Below are 23,584 nucleotides of genomic sequence, written 5' to 3'. Positions count from 1 at the left end.
TGGAAGTGAGCTCTCAGAAGTGCAGGAAGGCAGTAGACTTTTCTAGTCTCTGGGCTAGAGGTATGCAGCACGTGTCTTACACTGGGAATCATGCACCTAGGTGGTTCTGTATGGGGAATAGTGTGCAGAGTGAGGCTGCCTGCAATGCAGAATAACACGCATGAAGAGAAAGTGAGAGGAGAGAGAGACAGAAAGCTCATTTCTGAGCTCCCCAGACTCAGGACTATTCTCTGTCATGTCCTATTAGAATAGGTACCTGGTAGATTAAAAAAATATTTATTATTATTATTATCTGTGGTAAAGGAAAATGCAGTGTTTATTGGAAAGCATCACACAAGGAGAACGGGTGCCTCGTGCACAAAAAGCCTGAACTCCCTGGGTTGAGTTTGAATTAATTCAGGTTGATTTGAAAATTGCTCTTTCCATACTTAAAATCATATCTGTTTGTATTTCCATAGGTTTCCCTCTATTCTGAGAACAGTGTCCTCCCTTCCCCTACCTGGGGGAGAAACAAGTGTGTATGTGGGATGGAATATCTGTGGAACTCAGAGCAGGGAGTCCACTCCAGGAGGGAGATCTGAGCTGGGCATCTCAAGGAAGCTTGAGGCCCAAATTCTGGGAGGAAAATTGGGAGGGTGGGCCAGTTCATGGGGAGCCACAGTTCACATGTGGCCCCTAAGTGAAGGCTGGGCGCCCTTGCTGGATTCTGAGGTGTGTTTGTTAGGGCAAGGTGAGTTGGGGGGGGAATCTACTCCCCCCAGTTCCCTCTGCATGTCTGAGCATCTGCTGAACCTTTGCTAAGTAGCTGTGAGCAAAGAAATGCCAGGTCTTTTATTTCATGTGAGCAGGGCTCTAAGCTACATTTACCTGCGCTCACAAGTGGGAGTGAGCCAGGACCCCTCTCTGCCAGGTCATCCTTCATATTACTCAGTTCAGCCCTATGTTCTATTTACTCTGACTGCAGGATCACTGTTTTACAGGTCCACTTTTTTTTTGGCATGTGCCCTGTAAGCCAAGAATCTTGTTGCTTTTTAATTCATAAGCATTTTTTTTAATTGCAGTGTTAATAGAGATCTTGCTGATCTCATTTTATATTCTGAAAACATTTAGTAGTAAACCAATCAAAAACTTGGTAGAAAATAGATTTGCAAACTACAGCTCCAGGTTTCCATGGTTAATACTTGATGTAGAACTGAGGCAATTATTCACATAATTCAGACTCAGTTCTTTAGGAGGAGAAATAATTTGAAACCTGAAACTGTTTAAAAAAAAAAAAATTCCAGCATTTGGCTTTTTTGCTTCCATCTTACAGAAACCAAAGAAAAGGCAAAAATAGGGGAAGAATTGATTTGGAGACTGTTTCCAAGCATGACAGTTTCATTTCATTCATTCAGGCCAATTATTTATTGTGACTTTGCCCTGTGCCGGGTTGGCTAAGCACAAAAGTCAACCTTGCAGGGTGTCTGTTGTCGAAATACTAACCATGTGGCAGGAACAGATGTGTAAACTGATGCAAGATAAGACTGTAAGTGCAGGAAGAGGAGTGAGGATAAAATATCACGGGAGCTTAGGACGTGGAGTAATCGACTGTCTGGGGATAGCTCAGAAGTCTCCATAAAAAGATGGCTGGAAACAAGAACACTTTGTGAGGCTGGAGAAGCTTCTTCTACAAGGAGGATATCCTGTGGCCAGAAGTTGTGGGAAGAAGCGGTCATAGACTTTTCAGCTGGATGTTGGCCTTGATGAAAGCCGGGGTGCTGGAGGCAGGGAGAGGAGAGGACTCGAGTGAGGAGGGAGGGCAGGGAGGAGCAGTTGGGAGGCCGAGGCAGTAACAAGGACCGATAGTGGGGGCTTAGGTGAGGGCTGTGGGGATGCGAGAGCAGAGGCTGGACAGGGAGTGAGACTGGACTGGCAGTGATGGGGGAGGAGCGTCAGTGGGGATGCTATCACCCAAGCTAGGGAAGAGGGAACACAAGGGAGGGCGAGCTAAGAGACCCCTTGGCAGCATGAATTGAGCTGGCAGAGATGGGCATTTGCAGACAGCATTCTAATGCCCAAATCAGTTTCTTTTCCCCCCAATGAATGTTTGAAAACACTATGTTTAAGATGGTTGGTTTAACTGGTCAGCATGGAAATGTCCTTCTGTCAGGTAGATGAAGGTTAGCTTACCTCTCCCCATTCAGACAGGACAAGCTCCATGCATTGATGCCCATGGAGAAGGCAGCATTTTCTGGCTAATTTTCTGATTCAGAGTCCTCAGTAGAGGGCTCTGCAGCCCGTCCCTTCTCTAGAAAAATGTTCAGACCATCACTAGCATAGTCATCAGATGACACTTCATAGTTTGCTTGAGACACGGATGATTTTGTAATGATACATTTCAAAAAATCAGTCCATGACTTAGCTCAAGTAGGCTGACTTAAATATTTAAATTTCATAATATTTGAGGGCTTATAAGTCACCAGGAAGTTTGCATTCAGGATTTCCCGTCCTTGTAACAGCACAGCAGGGCAGGTGTTCATCTGCACCCTGTAGGTGGGGTGACAGGCTGAGCTGGCCCTCAGCTAAGCTGGGGTGCTGCTCCTTCTGAGGGGAGCAGAGCACCAGGACCCCCTCTCTGTGGAGTGTATTTGCTGCTACACATGGGTCTGATCACAGCCCTTCCATTACCAGATCTCAAGAGTTCTTTTACTGGGCCATTTCGTCAGTGGCAAAATTGGAGCTCTTATTTTCAACGTGATTGATATTTTACTGGTACTTGAAGTAACGAGGAATGATGGCTGGGTCTTCAATGTATTTTTCTTCCTCAATTACTATAACAGCTGAGATAAGGGGTGTTAAACTGGCTTAATTGGGTTGCCATCATAACTAATGGCTTGATTTTATCCAAACTAGCATCTTTTAAGTAGAATTAATCTAAATAATTTTACTACATCCGCCATGCAGGCTTGGTTGATCTACAGAAAGCGAAAGATGATAAATGGGGGCATCATTTTGAAGTTCAGATTCCCCTGTCATCCCCGGTTTGGGCGCCATTGTTATCCAGTAGCTCAATGGTCATTTCACTTACGGGGCCAAATTACTTTTTTTCTTTTTGAATCAATTTAAAAGTCATTTGTACAGTATTTCAATTTTGATGGGCTGGCATTATCAAATCATCTATTATATAGGAGACTGAGGGAAAAAACAGGTTCAGTTCAGTTCAATTGTTCAGACGTGTACGACTCTTTGCGACCCCATGAATTGCAGCACGCCAGGCCTCCCTGTCTATCACCAACTCCCGGAGTTCACTCAGACTCACGTGCATCAAGTCAGTGATGCCATCCAGCCATCTCATCCTCTGTCGTCCCCTTCTCCTCCTGCCCCCAATCCCTCCCAGCATCAGAGTCTTTTCCAATGAGTCAACTCTTCGCATGAGGTGGCCAAAGTATTGGAGTTTCAGCTTTAGCATCAGTCCTTCCAAAGAAACCCCAGGGTTGATTTCCTTCAGAATGGACTGGTTGGATCTCCTTGCAGTCCAAGGGACTCTCAAGAGTCTTCTCCAACACCATAGTTTAAAAGCATCAGTTCTTCGGTGCTTAGCTTTCTTCACAGTCCAACTCTCACATCCATACATGACCACAGGAAAAACCATAGCCTTGACTAGACGGACCTTAGTCGGCAAAGTAATGTCTCTGCTTTTGAATATGCTATCTAGGACATGATAGATCTTAGCTCATGAAAAGTCATGATCTTAGTCTATTCCATTTTAATTGTACAGCTGTTAACTTGGTTCTCTGTCTGTGTTTTCTTGGTTGCCCACAGCACATTTTTCACTGACAGACTCGAACATACTTTATACAAGTTGCTAAGTCATGAAAACATGCTGCTGAATTTAGCCATAATTGGGCTTTTTTCCCTTATTCTTTTAAATGAAAATAGATGGGGATGCAACACTTGATAATCATATAAAGACTTCATATGGACGCTAGAGATAGTATGTATTTCCTGGCTCAAACTATTTCATACGCACTGAGCCTTAGGAAGAACTAATGGGGATAATATTTTCTTTAAACTCTCTGCATAAGCTGGGTGCTGGAGAGCATGGCATTTGAACTTCTTGGAGCAAAATACTTGTCTTTGGCATTTGGAGTCACAGTTTGAGATCTTCTGAGAGTATAAGAGCCACTCAATAACAGTCATGCACTGAACCCTACCCAATTTCAGAAAAGAAGGAGTGAAAGCTGAGGTTATAGGTGAGAAGGAGGCAGAAAGACCAGCCTGATGGAGTCCTGAGCAGAAGGCAGGGAGCCAAGAAGCAGTGGCTACCTCCGCCTTTCCTGCCCAGGACAAGCCTCTTGCAGGGGTAGTTCCTGGACTCCGAGGAGAAATTGCTTGTGGCAGCTTTCAGCCCATGTAAGACAGTGAGACTCACATCCGACCTTTCTGGTGATTACCTGAGCAGGCGCGATAACCACCTGGGATTTGCCCAGTGCTAATTGCTGCAGCTTTGCCTCCTTGTTAGCACAGCCCCAGAGGGATGCCATCTGACTGCACTCCTGAATGCTCTCTCTCTGCCTCTTGGTATTTTCCTTAACAGTTATTAACGTTAGTTTCCCCCCCTTTCTTAAGACAGGCCAGCAATTCTGTGTTTGTTAAGTCTTTAATGAAGGAGTTCCTGTACTCTGAAGGCACTGTCTTAACCTTTTCAGAAAATCTGGACCACATAAGGTAAATGACAATATCCATCTTTAAAGATAAAATGCTTGCCAACAGGAAAGGTCACACCTTATTAATCTATAGGATGAAAGGCTGTACTCTTCCAATCATTTATCTACAACAGCCTGTTCTGCTTTAGCCAAACAAAAGCATTTCACTTATAAAAAACAAGGTTGTTGGGTAATTTATAGCTCATTAAAATTGTTATCAGTTTACGAAAACGGCCTTGTACATCCTCGAGCGTTCTGTGGGCTGCAACCTAGCCTCTGTCTGTGTCTTTTCCTCCTCAAATCATCTGTATCCCAGGCATTATCAATATTATTATGAAGTGCTATTCTAGAATCTACATAGACTCACACTGGAGCTGCAAGCAAACAGGTCCAAAGAGTTTTTAACTTCTGTTAAAAAGTTTTCTCTTTAACTCTTCTAAAACTTCTAAAAGTTTCTCTAAAACTCTTCTGTTAAAGCGTTTTTAACTCAGGATAGATTTGCAGCCTTGCTTCTGACTTTTTTTTACATTCCTCCATTCTGATCTCACAGCTTCTAGTCTCTAAGAGGTTCGCAAAAGATTCTCACTTGGTGCTGCCTTCCCATTGTTCTGAACTGAATGGGCAGAGCTTGTGTAGGCGCTATCACAGCGTCACTTCTGCTTTTTGCTAAGTGTTACAGGACTGCAAACTATGCACTTTGCCTCGTTCCCTCTGCAGACACTCCACTCTCCCGGCGCTACTGCCCCCTGCCGGCCAGCAGCTGGGGATTGTCCTTCCTTAGGATGACAGACCCTGAGAGTCCAGCTCTAGGGTACCAGGTACTTAGAGAACACATGAATGGTTACAGTCTCCTGCAGAAGGCACAAGGGACCAGGGACATGCTTTCTGTGTAGTTATATATATATATATATATATATATATATATATATATATTTCTTTAGTTGTACTGAAATATAGAAACATTCATTTTCTATAATGACGCAGCTTGAAAAAACTGCAAAATCTGAACACACGCAGGTAGTGAGTCCAATATATACAAGATTAAGAAACTCCTCTGGAGTTCCTTACAAAACTACCTATACATATGATCCTGCAATCCCACTCCGGGCATATATGCAGAGAAAACCATAGTTTGAAAAAATAAATGCACCTGGATGTTCACTGCAGTACTATTTACAATGGCCAGGACATGGAAGCAACCTAAAAGTCCGCCAGCAGATGAATGGATAAAGGAGATGCAATGTATATACAATGAAATATTACTAAACCTTAAAAAAGAATGAAATAATGAATGAATTTGCAGCACCGTGGATGAAACTAGAGATTGTCATACTAAGTGAATTAAATCAAAGAAAGACAAACATCATATGATATTGCTTATAAGTGGAATCTAAAAAAAAAAAAGATACTAAATGAAATCACATGCAAGACAGAAACAGGCATAGAAAATGAATTTATGAGCACCAAAGAGGAGAGCGGGGAGAGGCATCGATGAGGACTTTGGGGTTAATACGTACACACTGCCATGTATGAAACAGACAGACAATAAGAACCTTCTATATAGGACAGGGAGATACACTCAGTATTTTGTAATGACCTATAAGGGAAAAGACTCTGTGAGAGAATATATATGCTCTTTTATAGTTATATATATATAGTTATTTACAACACTGTGAATTAACTATACACTTCAGTTTAAAAAAGCCCCTTAAGTAATGCTGAAGCAAGGGTTAGTTTGGCTTGTTCGACCTTCATATAAGTGGAATCGTTCAGTATGTGATCTTCTGCTTCAGCCTTCTTTTTGCTCAGTGTCGTTTGCGAGATCCATTCCCTTGCTGTCAACAGCTGCACATCATTCATTCTCAGTGCTGTATAGACCCAACTGTGTGAATATTCTACATTTGTTAGGCATTTGGATAGTTTCCGATTTTGAGCTAGCATTAATAGTGCCGGGAGTTACACTCGGGTGTGTGGGTTTTGGTGAAGAGATGCATACGTTTCTGGTGGCTGTATAGCAAGGCATGTGATTCCTGGTCACAGGGGATGCATACGTTCAGTGGTATTTGATACTTGCAGCTTCCCGAGTGGTTGTACCAGATCACACTTCTCCCAGCTGGACGGGAGAGTCCCAGTGATTTCACACCCTTGTCAACACTTGGCATTCCCCTTCTTTCCAGTTCAGTCATTTTGTGGGTGTGCTGAGTTTTGAATGTGATTGTATTTCCTTGATCAATTTGCATTTTAATATATATTTGCGTAGTTTAATTTTTATTTCCTTGACGAGTGTTGAGCATCTCTTCATACATTTACTGTCATTTGTATATCTTTTGTAGGGAGTATCTGTTCAAGTCCCTTACCCATTCTTCTTTGCCTGGTGTCTTTTGCATACAGGTCCCCTGTAGCTTCAAAACATGGCAAATGCCTTAGAGAGAGAACGGCTGTGTGTTTAAGGTGAGTTTGCTTGCTTTGTTAGGTCTTTGTTTCAGTGAGACCCTGGGAGATTTCACTCTGCCCTTTAAAAGGCATTTATCTATAACCATGTGCTTAAGGGCCCTCAGGTTTTCACTTTGCCACACCAGCCATATAGCAGTTACAAGTATTTCTCATTTATTTCTCTCCATCCGAGGGCTTGCCTGGGTCCAGCCTGATCCTTGCCCAAAATCTAAAGTGGCCGCCAAGAGGAGAAAATGGCTAGGGGCCGTATACTCTTTTTAGAACATTTCTTTCCTTTTCTCTGTTTTTCTTAGTTGATTTAGGTGTCACTGCTTCTGCAGCTCTCTGATGCCTTTACAATGAAGACTTTTGTGATCTAGCCACATTTTTCTAGTTTTTGCAGTAGGGACATTGGGTCTACTATATCCTACCAGAAAGTTCCCACAGCCATGTATTTTATTGACATGTTTTGGCATAAATTCCTGAGGGACTCCTTGTTTGTGCTGTGCTTAGTTGCTCAGTATTATCTGACTCTTTAAGAGCCCATGGACTGCAGTCCACCAGGTTCCTCTGTCCATGGGGATTCTCCAGCCAAGAATACTGGAGTGGGTTGCCGTGCCTTCCTCCAGGGGATCTTCTCAAACCAGGGATTGAAGCCAGGTCTCCAGCATTGCAGGCGGATTCTTAACCAACTGAGGCACCAGGGAAGCCCAAGAATACTGGAGTGGGTGGCCTATCCCTTCTCCAGGGGATCTTCCCAATCCAGGAATCGAACCAGGGTCTCCTGCATTGCAGATGGATTCTTTACCAGCTGAGCTACCAGGGAAGCCCTTGACTCCTTGTTTGAAGAGAATCAATTTATTTTGCTTTAGCTTTCCTCATGACAAAAATTCATCATACTTTCATCCCATCACATACACCAAATTTCTATAAAATTAATAAAATAAAAATTCTTACTTTGTTTAACACTGAGACATCTGTGAGTACTATTAACTTTGATCTCACAGGTAAGTGTTGGTTATTCCTGGTGGAACATAATATCCAGAGATAAGGTTTTGGTGAGCGACAAGGAGACTTTAAACAAAAGTTTCTCTGATTTATGAGGTATTTTAAAATTTATTCTGGTTTTTTTTTTTTTTTGCTGTAAGTCTTTTGGGCCTTGTTCAAGATTATCATCTCTAGTGATGGCTCTATATAGTGATGCCAACCTGGTTTTTATTTACCACTCCATCTTCAGGGACATTTCTAAACTTTGGAAACATCTGTGATGCCAGATTTTGAATTTCCTTGCCTGATATTAGTGTTAATGGAGTTAGAGAAGAAATACATTTCAAACTGTATGTTCGTTGAGGTCTATTCTTTCCTTCCTATAACCCCACTGGGGTGGGGCTGACATTTATTGAACATCCATCATGACTCTTGATGGGAACTGTAGAGGGCCCAGCGCTTCATCTTCTCCCAACAACCTTATAAGCAGAAGTCACCTTATTTTGTAGAAGTAGAAGCTGAATCTCAGAATCTATAAGCAGCTTGCCCAGTCACACCTGTCTCCGGCAAAAATTAAAGTTTACTTCATTTCTAGCTTTTTTTTTGGATGACTAACTGCATAAAATATTCCAACTTCCTTCATGGTGTTCTTAGCTGAGAATTTTCTCTACATGTACAGATACATTTACATGGCTCTCGGAACTCTGAAATCATTACTTCAGCTGATCCTCACTGACACCATTTGTTGGAACAGCATTTTAAACCTCCTTGGCTGGTTGTCTTCCACTGCTCATCCCTTTCTAGACTTGCTCCTTCCACAAAACATATCTGCTCTGATGGTGTCCGTCTCTCTTGCATGGTGAGTCACTGAGAAAAGCCTCCTGGCCTCTATTTCACCCTGCCTTGCAGCATCTCATGGGTCCATCTCAGCATCCACCCCACACAGACACCATGGTAACAGCCCTCTGAAACCAGCTCTGTTTCGGTTAATGGACTAATTTCTGACTAGAAACTTACTATCACCTTTCTCTGTTTCATGCTGAGTATGCGTTGTTTTCAAAGCCTTGTTTCTTACATCCAGATGTTTTCTGGATTCGCCCTTTCTAATTCGCTTCTGTTGCCACCAGGCTGCGTGATCCCTTTAACTAAGATATGCGTGATGGCTTTCAACGTGTTTTCCGGCTCTAGACTCAGTCCACCCAGACCACTTCCGCCGCTTCTCTTACCTTGATTTCTCCACGGCTCTCTAGGGCCTTCTTACCTCATGACTCATCATGACCTGACTGACTCTCCACACTGCCGTGGGGGTTACCTTCCTAAAGTACAGTTATCCTGGAGGAATTTGAGAATCAAATCAAACTTCTTGGCATGGCCTATGGAGAATGACCTAATGTATGATCTATTCCACAGAAACATGAGTGCCCGCTCAAAGTCTGGCGTGTGATAGGAGCTGGGCATTCCACACAAGATCCAGTTCCCTTATCTCTGTAAATATGGAGCCTCCAGTCACACTGAGCAACGTTTCAGGGTCTCACATATCCACTTTCTTTCAGGCTTCTAGCAGAACGCCTTGCCCTTTCTCAACTTATCCTCCATCACTCAGGTTAGAGATCCCCTCAACCAGGAAGCTCCCCATGACCACCTCTGAGACTGGATGGTCTGGTTAATTCCCGTAGGACAGCTGTGATGTTCTTTGGTTATCTGCTGCTTGCTAGTCTAACTCGCCAGGTAGCTCGTTAGCTCGCTGAGCACAAGGACGATGTACTGTTCATCTCTGAGTCTCCAGGACCATGCACAGGGTCTGGTCCAGCTCTCTGCTGATGAGCGTTCATGCGCTCTTTCATCACGTTGCTTTCCTCCTCAAGAGCATGTGGGTGCCTGCTTCCTCAGACGACTTGTCTTGAAGACGTTTTCCATATGCATCCAAATGAATTTCTCCACATTTACGCACAGGGGATATAACCCTTTTCTTACCTCCTGTGCCACACCCCCCTTTAGTTTTTATTCCACTGCTCTGTGGCCCCAGGTACCCCACCTCCGACCCTGCCACTTACCCCAATCCTCCCTGCCTTTCGAGGCCAGACTCTAAGGTGGACTCACTGTGGAGCCCACTCTGCCTACTGTGAGCCACACCGATCGCTCACTTCTCAGATGTGCCCTCCTATCTGGTGTGCATAGAAGCATCCAGCCTCTGAGAAGTCTCAGTTCATGCATTATAGGGGAATGAAGGCACGTATAAAGAACCCTATAAATATCTATCTCAGTGTACTTACAGGACTCAGAACTGAGTCTTTAGCTATGAACAGCTGGCTTCGAGGAATTACAGGGAGAGTGAAACTTCTTGTGTGACTGATACAGTAGACATCTCAGCTTAATATACTTGAAAACGAATTCTTATCCCCCTCATCTCAACCAGTAGCAAATCCTGTTAGCATAGCATCAGAAATCTACAGACTATCTCCAGAATCTGACCCCTTCTCATCCCCTCCTCTGTTAGTGGTCCAAGCCACCATCTTCCCTAGACTGTCCTCAGTTTTCCTAAGAGGTGTCCCTACTTCGGTCTTATTTCCTTGTCTCAGCAGAGCAGCAGAAGGATCATGGCACTCGGCAATGGTGTCCATTTCACACAAAGTAGAACCCAAGGGTCACACAGGGGCCCACGCGACCCTCCATGATCCGCATCCTGGACCACCGCCCTCTTTGCTCTGGCCCCCAGCCTCCTTGCTCCTCCCTGAGATTGCTTCCAGGGTCCCATCCCCACTTCCTTCATGTTTTGACTCAGACACCACTTCTTCAGCGAGCCTCTCAGGGCTGTCTAGTTAAAACTATAGCCTACTTTTGTTTGCTATCCTATCTCTTCTTCCTGTTTCCCTGTTTCATACATAAATAGTATTCCTTTTTCTTCCCCCAAAGCACATTATCTATTTCAGTCAGATTCCTTCCTTTCTCCATGAGTGTGCCAGCTGCACGAGGACAATGATCTTTGTTTGTTCACGACTCTATCTCCAGTGTTTGGAACAGAGTCTGGCTTGTGGATATCATATCATTAGCTTCTGAATGAACAGGAATTGTTCCGTGATTACGAAGGTACTAGCTGAGGGGACTTGATGTCTTTCTGTGGTGTATATCATAAGAGGAACAAAGCTGCGGGGATAGTTCAATCATTAGGATCCGTGATGTCCCCTGGGATTTTCTTTCAACTTGCATTAGGGAAAAGAACTGTCCCTGTAGATGAGAACAGGAGCCAGGATGAAGGACATCAGCTTGGCTTCTGAGCCTAGGTGCCTGCCAGAGCGGAACAGGGTGAGCTCGCTGCTCTGACCTCTGTCTAGACAAAGAGCCGAGGATCCCAGGACTTGGGCGTTTCACTGACTCGCTGTGTGTTTATGCACTTTGCTTCTCTGCCCTCACACATTTCTGTTCTTACCAAGAACATCTCTAGGCCTAACAGAAGAATTGTAAAAGTGCAAAGATATATTTAGAACTGAAAAATACACACTTATTGGAATTAAAAAAATTGCTCACCACTGTCAATTGCCAGGAAGAGGGCAGTGTAGACGCTGTTGTGGACGAATGGGGACTCGCGGTCCAGCACTGCAGTGGTGTCAACAGTCCCGTTGATGGGGTTGATATTCAGCCAGCCTGCTGGATCCTTGTAAACAGAATACCTGAAAGAAAAAATCCCCAAACAATGACACATTATATTCAAAATAGGTTCAAAAAATGTTGACAGAGTGCTGGGCACAAGCTCCCATGCTAGCTGCCAGATAATTTTTAATACAAATCCAAAAACATCATTAGAGTGCAGTTGTTCATCCAGAAAGTAATGACTGACCATTAACTCTGGGCTGTCTCTGTGCTGTACATGCACCTCCTGTATTCCTTGTGACGAGCCTGGAAGGAAGGAGCTCGTGTCTGCCCAGCTCTCATAGTGGCAGGGTTCACAGCCTGTCTCCTGAGTTCAAGTCCAGTTACCTCCCCCCGCCCACCTTTTACAGCTTGGATGCATCTTGTACGCAGACCAGCTGGGAGAAGCACTGTCATGAAGGTAAGGGCAGGGCACACGGATGCCTGGGAGAAAAAGGAATTATCTGTGATGGAGGGTAACCATGGGGTCCTCTCAGAGGATGCAGCATCTGAACTGAGATGGATGGAATGGGGGGATGCTGTCAGGGAATGGGGAGATGCTGTCAGGGAATGGGGGGATGCTGCCAGGGAATGGGGGGATGCTGTCAGGGAAGGGGGGGATGCTGTCACAGAATGAGAGGACAGACACGTCGGGGAAAGAAGAATATGAATTAACATGGAACAGAGAGAGGCACTGAAATTTTAGTTTCACAGTAGCAAGGATATCTGTTTACTGTGAGGACCCCATCTCCTGGAACACTGCTTAGCACGTACACGGCACTCAATAGATAGTTGTTGAATGAATAGATATTTAGGGACTGGAAGGTAGATGGTTGTGGCTGGAACATAGCTTCTCCAGGGGAAACGGAAAGGAAATGAATTTGGAGGGACAAAGTACAAAGAACCTGAATCATTTAAGGGGTTTGAATTCTAGATATACGGGAAACCATCAAAGAATTTTAAAATGTTCTATACACATTACTTTATTTAAAATAGATAATCAACAAGGGCCTATTGTATAGAACAGGGAACTCTGCTCAATGTTTGTAATCACCTAAATGGGAAAAAAAATTGGGAAAAGAATAGACGCATGTATATATATCACTGAAGTGCTTTGTGGTGCGCCTGAGACTAACATGACATTGTTAATCAACTACGCTCCAGTATAAAATAAAAATGTAAAAGAATGTTCTTGTTCTTTTTGAGGCTGTTATAAAAGTAACACATGCTCATTGTAAGAAGTTCAAGCAATAGAAAGGTACAATAAGTAAGAAATGAGAGTCTTGTCTTATTTGTCTTTGAATGAGAGTCTAGTCTTTGACCTGGGTGGCTGGGCAACTAAGAGGATGCTAGCTGCTATAGACCTTATGACTGTCTTATCTTTTCTATTATTAAACTACAGGCTGTAGATTTCTTAGTTTTCCCTGAACTTTGGCCATTTTAAACCAACTTGTATGTTAAAAAAAAAAACTTAAGTAGGATTTTTTTTTTTAATTTAGCACTTTGACTTTTTGCCAGGGAAAACAGTAAATATTATTCCAGTGGGAAAGCAAACCAAATCAAAACAAAAACAACTCCACCTCCTCACCCCCCACAAAACACACACCTGGAGAGATAAATGCCTTTGCCAAGGTCAACGGCTAGTGTGCAGCAATGTTTGGATCTGAACTGTGAGCCAAGGCCTTGCCCTTTACCTCCACACAAGCTCTGCCCCATTGCACATGTGGTCAGCATCACCGGGGAGTTAAAGGTATAGACTTCGGAGTGAAGAAGACTCAGCTTCTCTGTGAGCCCATTTCCTCCTCTGTTAGGTGGGACGATCCCAGTGGCCTTGGTGGTGGCTGTGAGGGCCAAGCGAGGCCTGACTCCAGTGTGCCAGTGTGTGCACACTGTGTGCTGCTGTGTGTGCCAGTGGCCACTGGGCCAGGCCCAGTGCGCTCTCTGGATGTGACCCGCTGCGTCCCCGGGAGTGTTCTGGAAATGAAAGAGTGACGGGGAGCAGATGGAGAAAATGAACAAGGCTAACGGAGGTTTTCTCAATGCCTCAGTTGTCATTTCCATATTTCTTCAAAACAGAAGAAATGTATATATTACTCCTGAGAGTGAACTGCTTTAAAAACATCCACCTTTCAGTTTGATAGTAATTTCCACTTCCACTTGGCAAGATGCTATCTGCTAAGACCCATCTGAAATGTGTCCTCTGCCTGCCTCCCACCGCCCCCCCCCCCCCCCCAACTGCTTTGAGTCCCCCGGCTAGAAGGGTTAGTCACTCCATCCTCTCGTCCTCGCTGGGCACACACATGGATGAAAATGCCTGTCAGCGGCGTATGGGCCCTCATAGGTCTGCCCCTTCCGCAGCTTTTCAAGGCCTTCAGTTTCTCAGCGTCAGGATGAGGTTCGAGTTGGCTGTGTTACTGCTTGCTGTACCTGGCTTTCTGCTCACCATGCACAGTGGGCGCCACAGTGACCTCTGTGCGCCACAGCAACGTGATGAAGTGGGTGTCATCCCTCTCTGAAGATGAGATAACCAAGACTCAGAGAGGCTTAGCCACTTGCCCAAAGCGGCACAGCTAAGAAGCAGCCGAGATGGAATTCAGCACGGGTGTGCCAGGTTCCAGGCACGGGAGCCTAACCAGGATACAGTGTGTCCATGCCCAGGGCCAGGCGCTGGCCGCTCTGCATTCCCTGGGTGGAGTGGAGTGGCTGCCTGTTGGATGTTACTTCATTCTTTCTTTTTCGGTTGGAACATCAAGCAAATGGAAAACACGAAGAATGGTGACATTTGTTTCCCATCTTACAGGGTAATAAGTTCATGGTTGACACAGGAGTGATTTGTGGTGGTTCAATCTATCTGAAATCATGAAAACTATAAATGGGCTGTACTTTGTTCCCTGATTACTTAACTCAGAGTTTAGATTATAAATAAAACCTGAATTAAGTAATCTAGCACTCCACGTTGGCTAAGAACGCCCTTTTATTCTCCTGTCTTTGTTTGCGGTCCTCCATTGCCACAGTTTTGCACTATAATCAGCATGCTGGCTTCTTGTGTAGGGAAGAGTTATACTGAATAAAAAGCTTACAGAGGCTGGTTGATTGGAAGCTGTCCCCCGAGAACAATGCCCAGTGGTTTAGGTCTATACCTACCACATTCCCAGTGAAAGCAAGAGCTTGAGTGTTTTTACAGGATAATACCCCACTATTTTATTTTCTTTGAAAAATAACCAGGTCTGGGAGCTTGCCTGGTGGCTCTGTGAGAAAGAATCCACCTGCTAACATAGGAGACACAAGTTTGATGCCTGGTCCCGGAAGACCCCACGTGCTGAGGAGCCAGGACCCTGTGTGCCCCAGCTCTGGAGCCTGTGCTCGGGAGCCCAGGGGCTGCAACCACTGAGTCCCTCTCACCCTCTGGCCCGCGCTCCACAACGAGAGAAGCCACCGCAACGAGAAGCCTGAGCGCCACAACCAGGGTAGCGCCCGCTCGCCGCAACTAGAGAAGAGCCTGCGTAGCAGTAAGACCAAGCACAGCCAAGACTGAATCAACAAATAAGAAATTATGTACATATGAAAAAGCAACCAGGTCTCCACCGCCATGCTGCTTAATTGCATGCCTGCTGGGCCCCTCGTCCTCCTCTGTTAGTTGATGGACTTTCTCTGTTGCCTCTTCCCACCGAGATGTTGGGGAGGTCTGCCTGGACCCCAGATCTCCTGGATGTCCCTCTTTCTGCGTCTACTCAGGTTTGCAGCCATGGAGAGGGCAGGATGGGGTCATTCCACTTACTGAGAATTCCCGAGTGCCCAGTGATGTTTACCCTGAACCCACGGCCTCCCAACTCAGAGCTTGTGGAAGCCCTTCGAGGTAGCTGTGCCCCTCCCCAGCCCTGGAGGGTCTACCCCCGAGGGGATGAAAGCCCAGCGCTCGTCACCCAGCCTGCCCTCCTACCTCCTGGCTGATGAGCCCTTGAGACTGACTAGCCAGGCACTCTATGTACGTTTCTGCATTTTCAAAGCTGTCTCTTTAATAACCTTTTGGCGCAAGAATACTGGTGTGCAAGACATTTTCTGTTCTTCTAGGCCTGAAAAATGCACATGCCTTATTAAATTGGAATTTCCAGGCAATTTGTCTGTGATGTGAACTTTGCTTGTTATAAGGGAAGAAAAATCAAATTAAAAAACAAGACGACTTTCAGCCTGTGTGTAGCTTCACAGGAGCTGCTCGTGAGCTTGCCAAGGCTTGGCCTCTTCCAGGTATCAGTGTCAAAGACACAGGCCAGGCTGATTGGTAGATCAGGCCAGTGGGGAGGCGGGGCGGGGGGGGCATCTAACCACGCTCCAGGCCTGCATCGTCCTAGGAAGTGGGCTTACTGTTGGCAGGGCCCTGGCAGAGCAGGAAAGGAAGCTGCCAGGCCAGAGGACTTCCAAGCTAGAGGCCCAGCTCTCTGGGGGGCCTCAGCGCTGGTAGGAAAGAGAGAGAGACTTTGACAGGACCACTCTGCAGGCTTCCTGGGTTCACTTCCACCGCACTGAGAATGCACATTTGTTCAGCATGGGATAGCAAAATCCTTGCTTTTATTTTAGACTTAAAAACATTACAAAGTAATTATCCTCAATGGCATCTGGTCCCATCACTTCATGGGAAATAGATGGGGAAACGGTGGAAACAGTGTCAGACTTTATTTTGTTGGGCTCCAAAATCACTGCAGATGGTGACTGCAGCTATGGAATTAAAAGACGCTTACTCCTTGGAAGGAAAGTTATGACCAACCTAGATAGCATATTCAAAAGCAGAGACATTACTTTGCTGACTAAGATCCGTCTAGTCAAGGCTATGGTTTTTCCAGTGGTCATGTATGGATGTGAGAGTTGGACTGTGAAGAAGGCTGAGCACCGCAGAATTGATGCTTTTGAACTGTGGTGTTGGAGAAGACTCTTGAGAGTCTCTTGAACTGCAAGGAGATCCAACCAATCCATTCTAAAGGAGATCAGCCCTGGGTGTTCTTTTGGAAGGACTGATGCTGAAGCTGAAACTCCAGTACTTTGGCCACCTCATGCAAAGACTTGACTCGTTGGAAAAGACTGTGATGCTGGGAGGGACTGGGAGCAGGAGGAGAAGGGGACGACAGAGGATGAGATGGCTGGATGGCATCACCCACTCAATGGACATGAGTTTGAGTGAACTCTGGGAGTTGGTGATGGACAGGGAGGCCTGGCGTCCTGCAATTCATCAAAAAGTCAGACATGACTGAGAGACTGAACTGAACTGAACTGAACTGACTTATCCTCCAATTAAAATAAATAAATTGGTTTAAAAATTTTGCAAAGTAATATAGCTCCTCACTTAATTCCAGCCCAATGGGCCCCCTACATTAAATGAAATATCTGCTTGGGTGATTCAAATCAACCATTTTATTTATGAACAGAACTGGAGAGAATTCCTGGCAGAAGGCAGAGAATTCCTGGCAGTGTTCTGGTGTAGCTCATATAGCTGTGGCTCTGAATACGTACTTCATGTCTCCTGACAAAGCACATAGAGGAGACTGGAGGACATGTGGTCCCAGGGTCCAGGCTCAGGTACACAACACAGGCTGGCACAGGGTTCCTGGAGTGATGGGGACGGCGCTCTGTCCTGCTCCACAGGAACCAGGGCCCAGGAAGGCGATCTCAGTAATAGGAAGGATGTTCCCTGAATGGTGAGATGCCACAAAGGGAAAACGTGGACAGAAAGAGCTGCCCGGTGAGTAGCCTAGGCAGGACCTCTTAGAGCTGGGGAGATGGAGGTAGACCTTGCCCAGCTTAGCATGAGGTGATGACCTTCCACGAGGACAAGGGGAAGAGCTCCCGACACCTGTAGGCTCTTCCCTGGACTGCCCTCCCAGGCATCCAAGAGCCCCTGGTGGAGTCCTGAGGTCCTCCTGCATGAGGTGCTACCAGATTACAATCCTACCATCACACTCTCCCAGCAGTTGCCATCTTGCGATGGCACATGGACCAAAGCTTGGTCGGTTCCTTACAGACATTCTGACCCTTGTTGTTGTTCAGTAGCTCGTTCATGTCCGACTCTTTGTGACCCCCGTGGACTGCAGCACACCAGGCCTCCCTGTCCATCACCAACTCCCAGAGCTTGCTCAAACTCATGTCCATTGAGTCTGTGAGGCCATCCAACCATCTCATCCTCTGTCGTCCCCTTCTCCTTCCGCCTTCAATCTTTCCCAGCATCCGGGTCTTTTCCAATGAGTCGACTCTTTGCATCAGGTGGCCCAAGTATTGGAGCATTGGCTTCAGCGTCAGTATTTCCAATGAATATTCAGGACTGCTCTCCTTTAGGATGGACTGGTTTGATCCCCTTGCAGTCCAAGGGACTCTCAAGAGTCTTCTCCAACACCACAGTTCAAAAGCATCAATTCTTTGGCACTCAGCCTTCTTTATGGTCTAACTCTCACATCCATGCATGACCACTGGAAAAACCATAGCTTTGACTAGACGGACTTTTGTTGGCAAAGTAATGTCTCTGCTTTTTAATATGCCGTCTAGTTTGGTCATAGCTTTTCTTCTAAGGAGCAAGCGTCTTTTAATTTCATGGCTGCAGTCACCATCTGCAGTGATTTTGGAGGCCAAGAAACTGAAGTCTCACTGTTTCCGTTGCTTCCCCATATATTTGCCATGAAGTGATGGGCCCAGATGCCATGATTTTAGTTATTTGAATGTTGAGTTTTAAGCCAGCTTTTTCACTCTCCTTTTTTACTTTCACCAATAGACTCTTTAGCTCCTCTTCACTTTCTGCCGTAAAGGTGGTGTCATCTGCATATCTGAGGTTATTGATATTTCTTCCATCGATCTTGATTCCAGCTTGTGTTGGACTACCCTGATGACAAACAACGCACAGCCCACCCCAGGAGCTCCCTTCCCACCCTTCAGTGGACCCGGGTGGGCTTGCTGTGAGTCCACTATCTGCTCTGTCATGGGAAGCAGGTGGTGAGATCATTAGCAAGTACCTTCTGCGTGGACCACTGCGGTGCTTGACTCTTTGCTTCTGTTCTGCTTGCTACTGTCAGTTCTTCAAAGAGCAGCCAATTGAACATTCACCATTTTTCTTTTTGAGAAATGGTTCCTTATTTATTTTGGCTGTGCTGGGTCTTTGCTGCTGCGCACAGGCTTTCTCAGTTGCAGCGGGCAGGGCCTTCTCTCTGGTGGCAGTGTTCAGGCTTCTCTTGTGAAGCACAGGCTCGAGGGCCCGCGGGCTTCACCAGTTGTGGGACAAGGGCTCTGTTGCTCTGCGGCATGTGGAATCTTCCCAGACCAGGGGTTGAACCCCTGCCTCTTGCATTGCAAGGCAGATTCTTAATCACTGGATCACCAGGGAAGCCCCCAAACTCACCATTTTCAATTTGTATCTCATATGAGTGAGTTCCTGCTGGGAATCCTCCAATAACTTCCCACTGGGCACAGAATAAAATTCAAACTCCTGATGATGTCTTGCAGGCTTTGCCTAACTCTCTACCCTCCTTTCATCTGTCTCATTCGCCTGTGTGTCTGGTGCCTAGAAGAGTGCCTGGCACACTCGGAGCAGGCACTCAGGGGTAGGATGGATGGATGAATGAATGAAAGAACAAGCCTTCTTCCACATGGTTTGGCTGACCCAGGCCTGAGCTCCCACGACACTCTGGGAGACTTTAGGTGACCAACTTGAAACGAAGCAGCCTGTCTTTCTTTGGTTTCCAGGACAGAGGCTGGATTTCTTCCGGGCTCTGCAGGCATGTAGATGTGCTAGTCCAGGGTCCTGTGGCTTGTGAGAACCCCCCACCCCACCCGGCCCATGATTATCCAACTTTACTAACACTTATTAGCATTAATAATAAGTAATACTTATTAGAAGGCCAAAAAGCAAAATAAAACCAAGTAGCCTTGGTGTTTCAGAGTGAGATGGATCAAGCCCCCAGCGGCGTGTGGCCACACTGGGGGCCTCTCCTCCCAGGGTGCAGCCTGCAGGTCAAGTTCCATGTCTGTTGGTCAAAGGGATGGCGCGGTGGTATCTGTGCCAGGTACCGTTTCCAGGGTGGGTTGTCTTGAAGAAACATGCCCTCTGGGAGAGCAAACCCGGATGTCAGAAGACCAGCAAGGCAAAGCTAATCCCCACTGCAGTTGTTCTCAGACTTTATTTTTATTGGGTGATTAATTGACAGGTCATGCCTCTGCTCAGCACCTGAATGTTTCAGCTCAGCTCAGACCCAGTCGAGAAGAGGTGTTGGCGCTTTTGAGAAGTTGGTGAGCGAGGTTGTGGCAGAGACTGCAGTGGGATAGAAGGATGGCAGAGACTGGCTTCACGCCTTGAAGGTCAGTGAGCACCACCTGGCAAGCTGCCACTGAGGAGATTCCTACCAGTGCCTGCTTAGGGGACAGGCCTTCTCCCTCCGCTGGAGGCCAGGCGACGAGTGATCCCAGACACTGTTTCTTACCGAGGCTGGGCTGTGGGAGACCCACATGGTTCTGGGGAGGAGCTGAGAGGGTCTGGGCTTCATGCGGAGAGACCTGGCCCAGAGCACATCTCCACCTACCTTGGCCTGGCCCATGGTCTAGAGGAGCCGTCCTCTAACAGGTGACTCTGTTGGCTCCCATGAGGGAAGCTCTGGGCCCCTGATGCCCAGCCTGGGCACTGATGCCCTACATTTTTGGAAGACCTGCTAGGAGCCCAGAGGTCTGCTGGGGATGGGGGAGACTGTAGTGAGCAGAGCAGGAAGCTCCCGCCCTGAGGAAGACTTTCACTAAGGGGGCTCATCCCTGGACACTGCACTTGGCACACGACAGGGGGAGTGCTCAGAGGAGGGGTTGTCTTCCTCCCTTCCCAAGTGCAGGGCTCTGTCGTGTGTTCATTGCAGGCCCTAGTCAAGGATGGGTGGGCGAATGAGCAAACACCAGTGTGTGAAAAGTGAATAGGAAGCAAATAGGTGCAGAATTCTGAGGAGTTGGTGTCCCGGGATTTGCAGGGTGTGTGAAGACGGCCGCGCACCTGGTCCATGACGGACGATGGGTAGTGCCCCGACGGGGTCAGCTGTGTGGAGTCACAGAGCTGCTGACAAGGGGGACGACACATCTTGGGCCTCTGAGCCTCCCACTGCTGGGGGCCGCCAGCTGTTTCCACGTTCCTGCCTTCCCAGATCTGAAGCCTGTAGACTTCCACCCTCTCTGCCTTCATTTCAGCCACTGGTTTCCACTGGGAACTTTGTCCCCAGCGCTCTGCTTGGCTGGCTCCTTGCTACTCTTCAGACCTGAGTTCAAATGCCACCTCCTCCCTCCCAGCCCATTTCAGGGGCCTCTCCCAGGGGCTCCCCAGTCCATCACGCTGTTTCCTCTCCTACAGGCTGTACGCTGCACTCAGCTAACATGGCTAAGCATTGCTTTACTTGCTCACTGCCCATCTCCCCACTGGAATATAAGTTCTACAAGAGGACAAAGGCTAGTTAGGGTCCAGCTAGCGGTGCAAGTTTAGGAACTGTTTACTGAGTCAGTATGGATGCACTGAGGCAGAATATAAGGAGAGTAGTCAGCCTGTCTGAAACATTTACTTTGAGTCTTGTTTTACGTCAAAAGCAATATTTACAATGGACATCTCTCAAGGGTCTGCTGCAGCATTTAAAATTTCCCATGACCCTCTGAGATAGTCCGTAGGAGACACTTCTACTCATTTTACACGTTTTCCTGTCTGAATTCTAGAAAATGAGAACTTAATGCTTTCTGGATGAATCAACCTCTTCTAAGCTGACTTCCCAAAAGAATCAAAGAAGGCCCAGGTAATTCTTTGCACTTGTTCTGATTGTTTGAATGTTTAAAAGAACATCACTAGTTTGCATTCCCACCAACAGTGTAAGAGGGTTCCCTTTTCTCCACACCCTGTCCAGCATTTGTTGCTTGTAGACTTTTGGTTCGATGCAGGATACAGGATGCTTGAGGCTGGTGCACTGGGCTGACCCAGAGAGATGGTATGGGGAGGGAGGTGGGAGGGGGTTCAGGATTGGGAACAGTGTACACCGTGGCGGATTCATGTTGATGTATGGCAAAACCAATATAGTATTGTAAAGTAAAATAAAGTAAAATTAAAAAAGAAAAGAAGTGAAAAAAATAAAAGAACATCACAAAAGCTTTTTGAGTCTGAACTTTTTCATCTAATCATGATTAAAAGAACATCTTGGTTTAGCCAAACAGGAAGCTTTGTCTCCAACCTTGCCAGTTCAAAATAACATTCTTAGAAGGAATGAAAATCCCTTAAAACTCTGTATCCTTTGATCTAGAAATTCCTTTGCCAACAATTTAGCCAAAAAACAGTAAGGGAGCAATTTCTAAAATTTGGGAATGCTGGGTTAATAAAATCAAAGCTTGCCCCTCCTTTGCAGGACTTCTCAGAGCCTTGTAAATATAGATTCACACTGTGGATATCCCAGAAAGGGTCTCAGAACAAAGCATTACTCAAACTTATTTGCCAGAGTTGCTCAGCTACAAGAATGTTTCTTCCATCACTGCTGAGCACAGAAAAATATGAAAAATACCAGGTAACTGTCTATCAAGGGGCTTCCCAGGGGGCAGTAGTGGTAAAGAACCCGGCCGCCAATGCAGGAGACATAAGAGATGCAGGTTCGATCCCTGGGCTGGGAAGAGCCCCTGGAGAAGGGAATGGCAGCCCACTCCAGTGTTCTTGCCTGGAGAATCCCATGGGCGGAGGAGGCTGGTGGGCTACAGTCCACAGGGTCGCAGAGTCGGACATGACTGAAGCGACTTAGCACACATGCACATGACTGTTTCTCAGAAGTGATTGGTTACCGAGACAACAAGGCACTGAGTAGACCTTAAAAGGTCCGAGAGACGCAGCCTAGCAGGATGACCGTATTCAAGAGATGCAGGTGGCGGTGAAAACCTCACCCTCATACTGCAGAGGTTCACGTGCAGAACAGAGAATGCCCACAGGCTAACTCAGGAGGTGCTCACTGCCGCCTTCTCACAAACATCAGTACCAACTTTCCTCTGGAGTCCAAGGTCGGCTTCAAAACCCCTCTCCCCACCATACCCTGCGTGCCAAGCCCTTTATCACGCCTCTGGGCTTGTAATCCCCCTTGGAAGGGGATGTTAGTGGCAGCCACGTTAAGAATAATGGCAATGATGGTAACAGTGATAGAATAGAAGATAATATTAACACTTACTGAGCACTAACTTTGTGCCAGAAATTCCCTCAGTGCTTCACACAGGTCGACTCATATGACCCTCACTAATAGCTTCATGGGGGTTGGGATTACTGCCCCATTGTACAAATGGGGGCGCTGAGGCACAGAGAGGCTATGTGATTTGCTCCAGGTCACACAGCTGGTAAGTGATAGATCCGTCCAGTCCCAGGCTCCACACTCTGGGCTGAGATGCCTCCCTGTCTGGCTTTGGCCTTAAGAGTAGTTGTGCCTGTGTCTGGCTAGCTGGATTTGCATCTTTCTTATTTTTTCACATCAGGATTTCTAAAACTTCTACCATGAGGCTATAGTCTTTTTGCAATAAAGTCTTTTTTCTTTCAATAAAAGCTAATAATATAAAGATGTCTTCCTTGACATCCCCATATCTTCATTTCCCTCTTGGCAAAGTCAGGGTTTCTCTCCTCTGTGCAATCTTACTGCTATAGAAGTATATTCTTTATGTGGTCTGTGTGTGTCTACAAAAATATATATGGATTAACTTCTATTAAACAGTGCACTAGGGGGTTTGAGCTTGGTACAATAGGGCTGGGAAATAAAAAGCATGTAGATTGGAGAGGAGTAAGTAAAATTTCCTCCATGTGCAGATGACATAATCAGGTATAAAAATCTGAAGGAATTTAAAAAATTAAT

At 46.2% G+C, this 23,584-nt stretch overlaps 1 protein-coding gene across 4 annotated transcripts in view; it reads right to left on the bottom strand.

Annotated features, from left to right (window-relative positions):
• The window catches only part of CDH13 (cadherin 13), a 1,037,580-nt gene that overhangs the window by 18,628 nt on the left and 995,368 nt on the right, over nt 1-23,584 (bottom strand). For all 4 annotated transcript variants that reach the window (XM_004014934.6, XM_060398282.1, XM_060398281.1 and 1 more), the window contains one exon: nt 11,631-11,773. In XM_004014934.6, coding sequence (XP_004014983.2) covers nt 11,631-11,773 — 143 coding nt within the window. The remainder of the gene's footprint in view (nt 1-11,630; nt 11,774-23,584) is intronic.

The sequence above is a fragment of the Ovis aries genome, chromosome 14, assembly GCF_016772045.2.
Source record: "Ovis aries strain OAR_USU_Benz2616 breed Rambouillet chromosome 14, ARS-UI_Ramb_v3.0, whole genome shotgun sequence".
Classification (NCBI taxonomy): Eukaryota; Metazoa; Chordata; class Mammalia; order Artiodactyla; family Bovidae; genus Ovis; species Ovis aries.
This window is presented reverse-complemented; position numbering and strand designations above follow the sequence as displayed.